We start from the raw sequence: 15,469 nt of genomic DNA, 5'->3' as shown, positions 1-15,469 counted from the left end.
GCATCAACTGCATGATTGACTTTCATTTGACTTGACTCTTTGCTTGACTCAGTCAACTCATCTGGTTTGACGCGTCTGACACATCGCTGTCTGACACTAGTCTATGCACATCAACTAGTAGGTATGTTATTCTTCGATTTATTAACTGAAATGATTTTATTTCTAACAAAAAGTTTTGTAAAAAGTGGTCATCGCTTATTGTTAAGTTTAATCATCTAATGATAAGTGTTTATTCATGTACCTATTTATGCAAGGAATTCCAACAGCTATAAAAGCTACATTTAACTTTTTAGATAGTAATACAGATCCAATTACAGGAACTCGCAAATAGAAACTGGATATGTATTAGAATGCCTATTTCGATATGATTGTGTAAAATGCCAATTAGAAAATAAACGGAGTTTTTCGCCAAACTTCGAGATCCTTAAAACAATTGGTGTTACGGAATTTGTGGCATCCCTGTCCAATTTATAATTCTTATTGGATTTTCTGGGACAATACGCCCGGTAAGTGTTGTGTAACTCAAGAAAGCAACTCTTGGCAATTGAAAATGTTTTAATAGCACGTACATATTTCCCTACACCTAGGGCTTTCCCAGACCTCTGGCAGAGAGGACGTGGTCATGAATAGAGTAGGGTCATATTGGAGTGGCGATCTTCATTGTGTCGCGGTCGGAGTGTATCGTATACACGGACTGTAGCAGTGTTATACATCGACGTTAGTGTTCGCGCGGAACTCGGCGCGGGTGGACGTACGGTCATGCGAGAAGGGGCTACGGGCAGGATGGCCGAACTCGAGTTCGAAGCGCCGCTCGCGCAAATCGAAGATGCCGACGACTGTCTGTCCACGGCGGACTACCCGCAAAAAACCATCAACGGGAACGACATCCACATAAATAACATCAAAAACTTAAGTGAAATTATCAAAATGAAAACCGACTCCAACAAAATAAACGATAACGACGGACCTAAACCGGTGAAGTGCAAAGACAATATGCAAAACGGGGAAGGTGACAATTTCACGGAGACTTTCTCCGGGTCCCTTGAAGACCTGGTGAATACATTCGATGAGAAGATCACAAAGTGCTTCGGGAACTATGAGGAGAGCGTCGAGAAGCTAGCACCGGTGCAAGTTCGCTCGCAAGAAGAAATAATGAACGAATGCCAGTGAGTATTCATTACCACTTAATAAACACCTAATTAGAGCGTGTAATTATGACATCATCATTATAGTCATACGCGAAAATACCGCCTACGCGACTGCGGAACAGTGCAATTATCATTCATGCAGCTTCTTCAAATTGTTATCAGTTAACAAAACGTAACGTGTGAATCAAAATATTCGTGTGAAAAACCATACGGAAAAAATAAAAATAAAGGAAAAGGGCGGGCTTTGCGCATGGCTTAAGTGACCGATCGATCGGCTTGTCGGGGGTGCGTTCCGGAGGGTGGCGATGACGCATCGTACTACAACCCCCTGCCCCACTTGCACCCCTGTGTTGTGGCTCGTGACAACACACTTGCGACTTGACACATTATGACAAATAAATGCTTTATACTGTGTTATAAGACTCATAACTACCCACGACGGAATGACGTTTCTAAATGTCAAAGTCAATCTCCTACTGTCACATCATACCGATTTTGGAAAGTACCTAGGTATATTTATATATTTATTTAATCTTTATTGCACAATAGAAAAAAAAACTTACAGTACAAAAGGCGGACTTAATGCCACGAGGCATTCTCTACCAGTCAACCTTAAGGCTAAGCAGGAATACAAGGTATACAAGCTTAAAAGTAGCAACATTGCAAATCCTACTATTAATATAGGTTTATGCACATCTGTGTTGTAAAGAAACTAAAGAAAATTTATGCTGAAAGTAGCCAATGGTCATTTAAATAGTTAAACTAATAAACCGGTATTAAGTGTAAATTGACAAATATGTAGATTAATGTAAATTCAACCTTACTCCGCTTATATAGCGTCCATAATGCTTAGAAACTAGTGTTAATTAAAGCTCTTTTAGACTCGAAGAGCAAATAGTGTCGAATGTCACCCAATATGACAAGTTGACCGCGATCGGAATCGTAATGGTCCGTCAACACTCTATTAACACGAATAAACATTCATTACAAAGTCTAACGAAGCGAAAATCTAAATAGTGATAAGAATCATTATTGCTACAAATTTAAATGTGAAGTTATTTATTTATTTAAAACTTTATTGCACAAATAGAGAAAATGCACAAATGGCGAACTGAATGCCAAAAGGCATTCTCTACCAGTCAAACAGAGACATGTATGTTGGTGCAGTTCGTTCTAGCAATAAAATGTCTTTTAGTTTAATCACAATCAATTCATCATAATAAAAAGAACATTCGGTCATGTTGTAATTACTTAAATAACATTGGTTGAATGCGTGCAGTTTGCAAACATTGTTGCATACACAATACCTAGATTTTAAGCGACACACCTGTTATTTAATAAAAGACTACAAGTTTTTGTTATTTATTGCATCAGTTTAGCCTACTTAACACTGAGAAAACCTAAGAGTAATCATTCTTTAAATTAGAAGGTACTTAACTACTTATTGCAATATTTGCCAAAATTTTAAATTTTATGCTGGTTTTAAATGCGAATGCCTTCACCCAGTTTGATGGCCACGCTATTGCCATAACTTTCTTTTCCCAAGCAGATATAAAATTTACAGAATTCTCCCTATTGTATTCACGGTTAGTAAAAAGTTTACTCTTGTTCGCAATATGGGAGTCTCAGATGATTAATAAATTGATTGTTGTAGGCATTGTTTTGATTGTTTTCACACTGTTTTCAGTTTTTCCGTTGTTTACATGCAATACGGTTACATACCTACAATTAGTATATGAGCTCATGTAGGTAATTATTTCATCTCATCAATATTTTTCTAGCCAATCGCAAGAATTAAAGCAAAATATGCGAAAAAGGGTTATACATCAGGTCACCGCGAGATAAGATGTTATTTTTAATGCAGTATAAGAATGTGTAGGCAGATACATGAAGTCATCTCTGAATCGCAGAAACTGATAAGAACACCGTTCATTGTGAGCGAAATCAGTTTTTATGTCAAGTAATTTGGACTCGATCCAGGTGACCTGGATGTCTGAAAGTAGGGGAAACATTAAATTTAACAACGATCCGCAATGATGCTCCCCTGCTGCGAATGAGTGAGCAGGTAAATTGGATCCACAATCCGCAATTGGCACAAAATAAAAGGATAAAAAAAGCATTCTCTCCGCAAATAACATGACGTGGCTTCGAAAATATCGAACGACAGGTGCGTACATTGATTCCTTTTGTGATTTTTGTAAGAGGATATGCATGACGGGCTGAGGCAGATGTCAGCGGCACCTTGCGTTCAATATTCAAATAGCCGAATTTAATGGGCACCTTATAACCATGGCCAAACTAGTTATACATACATATTAGTAATGGCACCAGTCATGAAACACTTAAGAGATACCTAATGTGGAATATTTTTGATATTTTACTGATACCTTTACCTACCTGTAAAATGTCTACCGTTTTGCGCGTTAAAAGTTGAATGTCTCCTATTCGTCTTTTACATGTGTCTTTGGCGTGTTTAATGAGAGATTTCAACATAATGAAAAAAATTAAAACGTTAAACTTAAGCAGCTGCTATGACTATTCTTATGGTAAAATATATAGAATTGTTGGTTTACGCATCATTATTCACGTCCATTATAGGGATCTTTTTCATATTAAATTTATTTACCTATAGATATATATATATATTACCTATCAAATATTAATTTATAGTCTGACTGAGTGTCTACGAAAATTATTCTAATTGGTCAGCAGTTGATATGTTAATCAATTGCATGTGACTCATTGTTATTCAATACATAGTTTATTTGGTTCCGCTCAAAGACCACCTCTAAATTTTATTGGTATCGTTCTATTAAAATATTCGCAAATTTCATGGCTTCTAAAAGCAAGTAAAAACAAGAAATGGATTTGAAATAATTACCATTTTAAAATCATCGTAACTTTCTATTTTTTACCCATTATTGTGCGTGATTTGCGTAAAACGGAATTGTTTGTCAGCCATTGATATGCACGGGGTCTTTGCGGTGGGACTGGCACACGCCGCACGCCCATGCCGATGCAGTCTCTGATGAATACTCAATGAGATTTGTATTATCTATGGACATAATTGACGTCATCATTGGTCATTATGCAGTTTTTTTTTTGTTTTTTTTCAGTAGCTTTTGTTTTCCTACCGAGGACCATTAACAACGAGGTTGCTGAGCCAATCAGCAGCTACCCAGTTTGTTATATGAATTGGCCAGAGGAGCTGAGGGCCCACCGCGAACACTGAAGTTCTCTTTTACTCCAATTAAGGTGTAATTATAAGTAGTGACAGAGAAAGATGCCTGCAATTTGCGAACTTCGGTGTTCGCGGTAGGCTCTCTGGAGACCACTCCGATTGTTTCATCCGTTTGGTCCAAAAAGCTTATCAAAAAGCGTGTGTAAAATTTGCACCAGTTCGCGCCTTGACATGTCCTCTTTTCGTCACTGCACTTACTAGAACTCGGTTGTATTTTTTACTTATTAATGCCACTGAATTAAGGGAAGTTGTAAGTATTTATCTTCAAGCAGTTTAATTGTTTTCCTTCAGGTTTATTTTTCAAAGCCTATGTATGTATATGTCTAGCTTTCTTTTGGTCGTTAATTGTGCATTTTGAATCGATAAAATATTGGTTTAATATATCAATTACCCTACTTCCCAGTCAATAATTTTCAGCATTGCGTGTGTTAGCATGACCTTACGTTCGCGTGCCCAATCCTAACGGTTAGCCATTACAAACCGTTTTGATTACCAAACACTTAAATGGTTTTAATAAAATCATATCGTCTTAATTCCCCATTCAGTTAATTGGTTTAGCCTTAACTTTCTAAAGAGTAAAATTGATCGTATCTGGAGATATATCGTTAAATCTCGTCGAGAGGTACATATTAGTGTCTAATTAGGCATTCAGTTTTAACTTGCCGTTTTACTTAGCAACGGGTCTTTAACACTATGAAGAGTCTGTTTTCGTATGACTGTAATCAAACTTAGGTAGGTAGGTATTTGATGCTTAGTTTACCTATTGTTATTTTCCAGTTTCCCGTATTTTTGTAATGAATTACGTTTCTACTACTTATTTTTCGATTTGGACAATTAAGGAAGATATTTTGAGCTTCGGACTTGGAGGGTGGTTTCAGTCTAACATCTATATCGTCTACCATTTCATCCCCCTCACGTCAGTCACCTTTTACTTACTACAGCTCTACATTTATGTCTGAATATAAAAATTAGAGATGGTACCAAATATTCGGTAATTATTCGGTATTCGGCATATTTGGCAAGTTTTCCAATGTTCGTGTTCGGCCGAATTATTCGGTTCAAATGCTGAATATTCTGGAAATATTTTTTATTATGTTTGTCTTGTTGCTACACTGCAAAAGCGCTTCCTCCTTTTCAAGTACTCTCTTCCATGAGGATGCGTTTTCCCTTGGTCATTAAAATATATGATGAGATATGTTGAATGCATAGGATGTTTTGATTATTTGGAGAACTTGTTTGCAAGTCCTTTGCCTTTTAACCGGTTTTTTTTTCAAGGGGATTGCCTAGGAAGCGATTCATCTTTAGCTGCTAATATAAATAAAGCGTTTTCAAATGTGCATTGCAATGATACAGGTGAACTGAATAATACTGCCGAATATTCGGTTCAATAAGATCGGAGCCGAACATTCGGCCGAATAGACATTTTGAACAAAGCTATATCTCAAAAAATAGCTTTGTTCAAAATATTTGCAACTAGTAAAAAAACTACTAAAGTACTAGAGCCCTGCAGTGCCGTAATTTGCAAGTTATCAGCCGACGGAAGTGCGGCCTAGATGTCGGAATTAGCATATACCTACCTCGTTTTAGCCTTATTTGCATGTCTACCAGCTTCAACTGAAAGGGGCTTACCAGCCAAGTTTGCATTTTATCTTTTATTTTACTGAAGAGGGTTTTAATGAATAACATAAGCATGTTCACAGATGCAACGTACCTACTAATCGTTTACAAAAAATATACGATAGGGCGAACACAGATGCGGTATAGACGCTTATATCTATCTGCATCTTGTTAACTATGTTTACTAATATAAAAATGAAATGAGTTTTCTTACCGATAAACAATTCTATGTCTACCGGCTTAACGTGAAAGGGGCTTACCGGCCAAGTTTGAAAATAATCTTTAATTTTAATTGAGAGAGTTTTAATGAATAACATAAGCATGTTAGAAGTTGCAACGTTCCTAATCGTTCACAAAAAAGATACGATAGAGCTAACACAGATGCGATATAGATTCCTTCATCTATAATATCTATCTGTATCTTATTGACTATTTTTTCTAATATAAAAATGAAATGAGTTTTCTCGCCGGTAAACAATTCTATTTTATAGTAAGTGTAGCAAAATAGAATACCAGTTATTTTGATATCTTTAAAAACTCAATCTACCAATTCACTGAAATTTTCAAACTGCATAAATACCTACATAAGGTTGGGTAGATAACAATTGCCATTATTACATTTTATGCATTTTCAAAGATTCATGATTATGAGATAATGGCCAAAGGGTGCTTAGGCCTTTATTATTTATGCCGTTGCGAGGAGCATGACTTCACATTTAGTGCTGCACTTTCCTTCCTACTTCCTACACGACTGTATTGAGCAAAATTTAATATATTTGAAACATTTTATTTACGTTTAAATGTAATAGAAAACCAGTAAGTATAGTATCTATTATTACTTTTGAATGTAATCTGTATGCTGCCTTCGAACAACAATATATTTTCATACTTAAATGGATATGATTATGTCTTCCCTGCCTTCTTTTCCTTTAGATTAAGTTTTATAAATTATATAATAACTAGCTTAAATCTAAAATAGTCCCTTGAGGCATTGTACCAAGAAATTGGCGGCATTTCCTCGTTGTATCGCAATGCTGATACGTTGTGTGAGGAAGCGGCCAGTCCTTCAGTCACCGGTTACAGCTGCTGTATCAAAAAGTCAAATTCATTAGTTGAGGAAGGAATGAAATATTAATGTTTTATCTATAGATGAAAACATATAAAAGCTAGCGTGTATAAGATTTTATTAGTCAATCAGCATAACCTCGAGAGATTCAATAAAGATACAACGGGTAAAATACCTGCATGGGCTGCTAATTGAATGAACATACAAGACTATAAAACTTCAATCTCCCTGGAATGCATATAATTATGGAGGTACTCGTATACAAGGTGACCAAAAAATATGTGCATTCCCGTTGCCAGTGAGGTTTTGGGCTTATACTGAGTAACTTTTACTATGGGACCAACCCCGAAATCGCGAAAAAGTTTTTTGGCTATTTCATACATTTTAGCTGGTCCATTTTCTATGGGAGGGTAAAAAATTTTTACGCGATTTAAGCAAAGTTTCATGAAATTATTGAATTAAATATGTTTTGAGATGAGAATTCGTGATGTAAAAGATGCAAGAGAATACAAATGGAAAGTTTAAGTCTAGAGAATAACGACCACTGCCATTTCATGATACAAAAAAGTTTGGTGAAAAATGGATCGTTTTTACTCTGAACTTTTCAAAACATGTTACGTAATTAAGGTAATTGCGGTGACTAAGGTTGCCAGAGCTCAACGAGGGTGCGGAGTGTTAGAGTCGGCAACGCGCATGTAACTCCTCTGGAGATGCAGGCGTACATAGGTTACGGATACTGCTTACCTTTAGGTAGGCCGTATGCTTGTTTGCTACCGATGTAGTATAAAAAATGCATACATATAAGCTTGACAAGTTGACATACACGAAAAGAGTCGGTAGGTATTTGTAAAGCATGTAAGCTTTCACAATGTTCAGCTGGTCCATTATGCTTTACAATATCTAGTACTTTATTGAAACTTTATTATTTTCATGTTGTTTTTATTTACTTAGTACTTTTTATAGTGAAAATTTCACTAAAGTAGATTTCAATGTTCAATGATCATGACAAGCTCAAATTCTTTCCACTTCAATGAATTTAATTATAATAATAAACCTTTTTGAAACCCAAAACCTAATAGCACGCTTATTTATCATACAATTCATCTCACTAATGATAAAACTTGTACATTCCAAGATTTCCAAGTCTGAGGCTGAGGTGAAAGCTCGATGTTATCTTTAGCCCAAAGCCCATAACGAGTCTATAATTGTAAAGATCAGGCAAAGACTAGAGAAGCGGTGCGATTCCCACGCGTAAGGACAACGACCCTGCATTCGCAAGTCTACCCACATAACCCGCATAATGGTTGTAGCAATGACCTTTACGTGGAAGAAACATATAATGAGATAGGTGTCCAGGTTTCTCTGGTGTGCAGAATGGGTGTATTGCATGGGGGCTCTACCTAGCTAGACATTGAACAGAAAATATAATGGACGAATAAACATTAACGTAAAATTTACAGAAGCGGGATTCTTCTACTCCCATTCAAGCGAACCGCAGTATTATTCAGGGTGTGCTTATAAAAGTTTGGCCTAGTAGGTAGTCAACCTGCTTATGAAGCCGATGGTCTCGGATTCAAATACTCTTCAATGTGAATGTGTGTACTGGAGCTATATTGAACAACTGGGACCCATAGAACAAGAACAAGTCTCGACTTCGGAATATACATTTATCAAATCAAATTTCGCAGATACCTACCATGGCTAAGGGCTGAAAAAAACTACGTGTAAATTTTAATGTAAATATTTAGCTTCCCGGGACGTGTGTTGTTTAATATCGTAAATAATGTTGTTATTATTCAACTGTTAAGTATGTTAGCTCCTCAGGTGGTCTTAACTCTTAAGCCCAACGTTCTCACACATAGCTAATGTCTTTAAACATGTGTCTGAAAAATTTACATTAAAAGTCGGTACTTCTTTGAAACTTAAAACACTTTGGTTGTGACGCAATTCCTTTCTTACTCGTAGATTGAAATGTGAGAGAAAAGAAAAATGGGTCATCATTGTAAATTTTACATAAATAGGTATCATGTGTAATCATTTTCTCGGCGTAATAACACCGGAGCAAATATTTATCATATAAGTAATAATTCGTATTTATCTAATATGTGTACTGTTTTAAATTAGCAACTCAACGCAAAAATAAATGAATTACAAACAATTTGCAAAGCAGAAAAAAATATTAATTATATATGTAGCTGCTAATGTTAATGGTCTCATGGTAATACTTTCACACATATTTTGTAGTGTGCCTAAAAATATGCCAAAAGATGCAAAAATCTGAATTCATATCATACATTACTGCCGAACAAGATCATCAAAAAACATCGGTCAATCGGTGCCTGCTTTAAAAGGTCTATTAAAGGCTTATAAGAACTAATTTATATGACTGCTATAAAGCTAATAGTCCATACGTGGGTGTTTAATGTTTAACATGTTATTGTGTGCTCACGGCTGAGTAGTCAGGGTAATGGGAATCGACAGATACTGTCAGCGATATTGATTACACTTAAAAACTTTGAAAGGGTTTAAAAAGTGGTTTAAAGTATTTTTAAATGGTTAGCAGCCACCCAAGTGGCGGATTAAAGTGTTTTTGTAACAAGTAGTAACAATTAGTATTTAATACTTTGGCTTTATTTATTCTGTATAAAATTCATTCATTGGCGTGCTAACTTGGCTAACTTTACGAGCTCTTGCGTCAAGCATCTGAATGTACCGTCAAGGAGTTTAATTTCTAAGACACCTAAGGACCCTATGGCTCAATATCGTTCCGCAAACTGTCACCTTAAGAGCTAGCTTGAGCACGACATGACACAATTTTCGCCCTTAATGCACTGCGAATGTCTAACAACATTCCAACGAAATGGGTGACTTAACCTATTGGTGTTTTAGTTTAAATCACGTTCTGGCTCATTCTCGGAAGTTGCATTTGACTGTTCAAAACACACATAATTATTATGTTTGTCACATTGGTCAAATCGAGATCAAAATAAAATTTTCACAAGTCCCAAAGTGTCCAAAGCCTCAATAAAAATCAGATAAAAAAATAAAAAAAAGGTCCCAATGATCGATTTTCAATTTCTGAATAAAACAGTGAGTAAGTAATTTTGTTATAATACGTGCAAAACAAATGCTATTAACGCTATAATTATGTAGCCACTTAACTTACGTATCCATATTTATAAAGATTGCGTTAGCATTTACAATTACATCTCTTGTTTAGTTTAGATTCATACCCAAAGTTATGCCCTTTCGTTCGTTTTCGTATTACCATAAACGTATATCATTTACATGTGAAACTTAATCATATATTTTCTAAACTGCTGTTAATACAAGATCTTGCAGATCATATAAGATTGTTAAGGAGTTAACGACATAATATGTACATATCAATGAAATTAATCTTGAAGTGGTATTTTTGGATCCATGAGAATCGAACAGAAAGGAAAACAAGTTACCTTATCTCTGTTAATTGAAATACATACCTGCTTTATGTATTCTTTATCTGTTTTTTTTAAAACCCGAAGTTTGACATAAAATAAAAATACACCCGTACACAAGTATGTATATTAACTCGTGCTATTTTCTACACGCTGCTGTCTCGTAATATGGCGGAACAGTCCTATAGCGCCCCGGGAGTCAACACCATATACATATATCAGTAGGTAACGTTCCAAATCAAATCAAAGAATCTTTTGAAAAGGATTTCAGGATACTCCAGTAGGTATCATTTTTTTACTGGTGACACATACCTATAAACATTTCTGTCACTAGTCATAAGGCCCTGTATTTTAAACCCATCAGTCCCATCACTAAATTGGTCAGCTTATAAGCACAAGTTCTCATTACCAGCGATCATTGATAACAAACAACCACAATATGGGGAGCGGCCAATTACACACTTGAGTAATTGCAGTGCAACGAACGTAGCACGCCACACCGGTAGCGACTTTATCAGCGGTTTTTATGTGGGGCAGAATATTTTCTATTGATGCAAGACTTCAGTAGCCCTGCATAAAAACTAGCAGTGAAAGATAGCCGATGCAAACTAGTGCCTAAAGGGTAAGTAACTAGGTACCACAATTTGCATTCACGTACGTGAAGTGTAAGGGGAGAGCGTAAGTTTGTCAAGTCACAAGTCACAAGCAAAGTTGTGTTGTGTTGATCAAAAGATTATACTTATTTATTTATTTATTGGACTATCTAAATTAAAAAGGGAGAAAAGACACACGTTTTATAACTTATACTGATCGAACAGTTGCATCTGTGGTTAAATCTGGGGGCCTACCGCGAAAACCGAAATTCTCAAATTGCGGGGATATTTCTCTTTTACTCTCACTGTGACGTAGACGTAGAGTGACATAGAAAAATGCCCGCAATTGACGAACTTCGATTTTCGCGGTTATAGCCCTGTGTACATTGTGACAACACTATGGACCGACTTGGACTAGATTACCATCCAGAAAATACGTACGTTGCCTGTAAAAAACCTTGAAATATAGGTCGTATATGAATCACAAAGTCATTGCTTTTGGCTTACTGTCTCCTCAACCCAAAAGGGCGAAAAAAACTTTTGTAAATATTTCACTGCTCTCGCTTCTGGATAGAAACGCCGAACCCAGTATACCCACTGAACTATTATTAATTTATTACAGTACGTATAGAACCGGCACAGAGAACCAGTATTTTGCGCCATGAGTTGTTGTTTTGACAACCGACCATAGAAGCCGAGCGTAAATCTCGCGACCTAAACGTGTAAGCGCCATGAATTTTACGGCGCTTACGACGTTTTGGTCGCGTGGTAGTGGTACAGGTTGAGATTGCGACAATTTCATTGGCATGGCGTCTCTATAATAATAATAACTCAATGCCTTAGTTGTCAAGCGGACCCCAGGCTCCCATGAGCCGTGGCAAAATGCCGGGATCCCTAAAGCCATACCGCTAATATTGTTTCCGAATGAAACCTAGTCACCATTTCGCTTTTGAATAGGTCCAAAATGTGCTATGAATCTCTGATTGTCTCTGGCTCCTACAACTTTTTAAAATTGTCATTAGATATAGCAAGTTGTTGATATTTGATAATGAATAGGTGATCTGTCGTTTCACAGTATTGTTAATGCAATTAATGTCTTCATTCAGTGTTTGGACGTAACAATGAACTCTAAACAGGTTGTATGCCTCATTTAATTTGCGCATTTACTGGCATACTATTTATATATGCCTATTTATCTATTGAAAACCTTGGTTAGCCCGTCTTTGGACATAAACAAGTATACTATTGATAGCCAACTGGATGCATTAGGTATATAGCTATTCTAATGTATCTAAGTCTAAGAACGGAGATAATAAAAGTACTAGTTCTTTTATGTAGCTACCTAGTTCCTTGGTCTATAGGCATATCGTTGTATAAAGAGAAATTGTATTGAATAAATGAAATCGAACTCTAGTCCAGCTAGCAATTAGAAAGAGAACAATAGCTTTCTCGTGTGAGATGTGTCTCTATTTAGTAGTCATTTCTGCTAGTCACGTCTCAAATTGAAAGATTAAGAACAAACAACAAATTGTCTATTCAGAATCGCATTAAAATTCTGAATTAGAATTTTCCATCTAAAGTTTTAAGTCTAGGTAATATCGTAAACTGAATATCAACTCAATGTTTTATTCAAGTTTATTATAATGTTAACCAAATGCAGATGGAATGTAACACAATCCCGTCCCGTCATGACGTCATTCCCGCCATATGTCGCGATTCCTCATATCGCCAACACCGCCCAATGTGCACTATGTAACCACAGACAATGTTGATGTATAACTAGACGATAGGCAAATACACATTTTCTAGGGCACTTTTGTTGGGCTATCGAATACTGACAAAGCGGAAAGCGTGTTTTTATAATTTCAAATTATGAGCTTTTGAGAGCCTAAGCTTATCAAACCTGAACCACCCGGCAAATAAATTTAAAAAGTACTTAGTTGCGCGGCGAGTTCCAGACCATTTTGTGACTTTTTTACTTACACTTACACACTCAAACCACAAAATATGGTCATAAATATTTTAAAATTACCCATAAATTACACAAACAACGAAACAAAAGAGAAAAGCATTCCATTTTCGAAATTCAAAAACAACTCGACACCGATTCCTGGGATTTGTTTATAAGCGGCCAATATTTTCCAGATGAATTTCCTCGCTAGCAAGCTGTTAGCTGCGTAGAACAGAACGCACCCGGTGAGCTCATGACCTTCCATCAATTTAAAATAGATTACACTGTGGGCTACTCTAACACTGCAATGAGCAGTAAATAGGTGTAATTCAGACACGTCGTAATGTAGAAGAAAATAAGGTCTTAAATCTTTTTTATTGGTACTGTCAATATTGTAGAAAGTGTTTTGATTAAATCGGTTTTATTCATCAATAAAAGATATGTCGTTCTTCATGGGCCGTAAATGGTCTCGATAGAGACTACAAGAAATAAACCATGATGTTTATTTAGCAAGGCAGTAAAACTGTGAAAGTTACCTCTTACTAGTCCTGTTTAGGTACGATAGTTTATTACCAATAATATTTCATTTTAATAATGTAGTATGACAATGAAAGTTAGTTCAAGTAATCAAGTTTCAATCAAATTATGCGGTCTGCACGCAAACTAATATAGAGTCCGTCTAAGCCAACTTTTCACCGATTTGAATAAAATAAAGTGAGTGTTCTTATAAACGTCATATTTTCATGGAAATTTGATATTAATGATTATTGCCACACTGCAAATGTCCGACTCTAGTACAGGGGGCCTACATACCGCAAAAACCGAAATTCGCAAATTGCGGGGATCTTTCTCTTTTACTCCAAAGAAAGCGTATTAAGAGTGATAGAGAAAGATACCCGCAATTTACAAACTTCGATTTACGCGGTTATAGCCCTGGTACTGGTGGTCAACTTAAAGTCAAGTTTGACGTCTTATCCGCCGAGAACCATAAATCCAATAAAAAATCATGCTTACACCTTTGATTTTATCTCCGACTATAAATCAGGCCATTCACGAAGACGCGTGCCTTGCCTCGTATTGTCATGTCGTTAAAGGTTAGATTTGACAAATCTGCCCGTCATCGTGGATGACACGAACTATACGTTGTTTTTTATAAGAAAAAACGTACACGCAAAGTGAACCATCATTATATCACCGTTATGTGATTGTATTGTCGCACATGACAGATGGCAGAAGATCCCATGTTCTATGGTTTTTGCTTCTTGGGTCACCGTTAGAGACAGTTATGATTGTAGCGGTGGATGGCGAACCGCAATGGTTTCTTAGTGACATCTGATAATCACTTTATATTTTGTGCTAATCATGTGCCAAGAAGAGAATCAGGTAGAAATGTGGAGGACAATAAGAGAGGCAGGGAAATGTGGATGGATATATTATGAATGAAAAGATTTTTTTGAGATGACGGGCGACAGTCTACACCGTTACGGAATACGAGTAGTAGATAGTTAACCAAGGGATGAAATGGTACCATTTCTCCCGAATTAAACACTCTACTTTTTATTTCGAATACGAGGAAAGTAAAATTAAAAAAAAAATACGGCTAAATATAACCTGCGGCTACTTTCAATTAGCAATGTAGGTAAAAATATCGTTATTTATGGAATGAGGAGTTAATTATCAGAATGGAAATTGTTCAATAAATTAATTAAAAACCACGATTTTAATTGCTTATCATAAAAAAAGAAAGGCGTACTTAGAATGTATAGTACTCTAGAGCAGAAACGAGTCATTTTCTGTAAACTTTTTAGAACAGCAAAGACCAACTTTCATGAGAAATGAAAGAAAGATGAAGAAATGAAATTAAATGAATCAAAATAAAAGAAAATTTCAGCCATCTTATTCATAAACCTCAGCAAATCTCTGTAAAATATTGTCTCTTTCTAACATACACAAATGTCAATAAAACACATAGGGATAAACGATTATCAACTGCTTGTTATATTAAACAGACAGCCGTGATCATCGTCATAACAAGTATTTCAAAATGGATTTCGATCCAGTAACTGTCCTCAACCGGCATTATTAACCCAAATTATCGAATAATTTGACTCCCATAGAATCCGGTTGGAATATAAAGTATCTAATCCAATGTCCTAATCCATAGCGATAACCATAACCGTTATCATAATCGTAACCATTATGCATGCCCAATTTACCTATTATTAGTATAGGGTTAGTAGAATAGGCTATGTTGATGTATTATATAAGCCTAATACCTCAGTTTGTGGAAGTAATGATTTAATGAAGCATTAAGATATAGGGCAGGGGCATAGGGCAAACCTTGGCTATTTGGTGATACATAGTTATTCGGTGATAGTCAGTTTTATTGTCTTTTAGCCAAGTTAGGTAACTAAGC

At 36.0% G+C, this 15,469-nt stretch overlaps 1 protein-coding gene across 1 annotated transcript in view; it reads left to right on the top strand.

Annotated features, from left to right (window-relative positions):
- Window positions 1-665: 665 nt before the first annotated feature.
- Window positions 666-15,469, top strand: part of LOC133525965 (fasciculation and elongation protein zeta-2) — a 58,572-nt gene continuing 43,768 nt past the window's right edge. Inside the window, exon 1 of the mRNA XM_061862412.1 lies at window positions 666-1,166. Within this exon, the coding sequence (XP_061718396.1) occupies window positions 760-1,166 (407 nt within the window). The 5' untranslated portion in view covers window positions 666-759. The remainder of the gene's footprint in view (window positions 1,167-15,469) is intronic.

The sequence above is a fragment of the Cydia pomonella genome, chromosome 15 (genome assembly GCF_033807575.1).
Source record: "Cydia pomonella isolate Wapato2018A chromosome 15, ilCydPomo1, whole genome shotgun sequence".
NCBI classification, from domain to species: Eukaryota; Metazoa; Arthropoda; class Insecta; order Lepidoptera; family Tortricidae; genus Cydia; species Cydia pomonella.
This window is presented reverse-complemented; position numbering and strand designations above follow the sequence as displayed.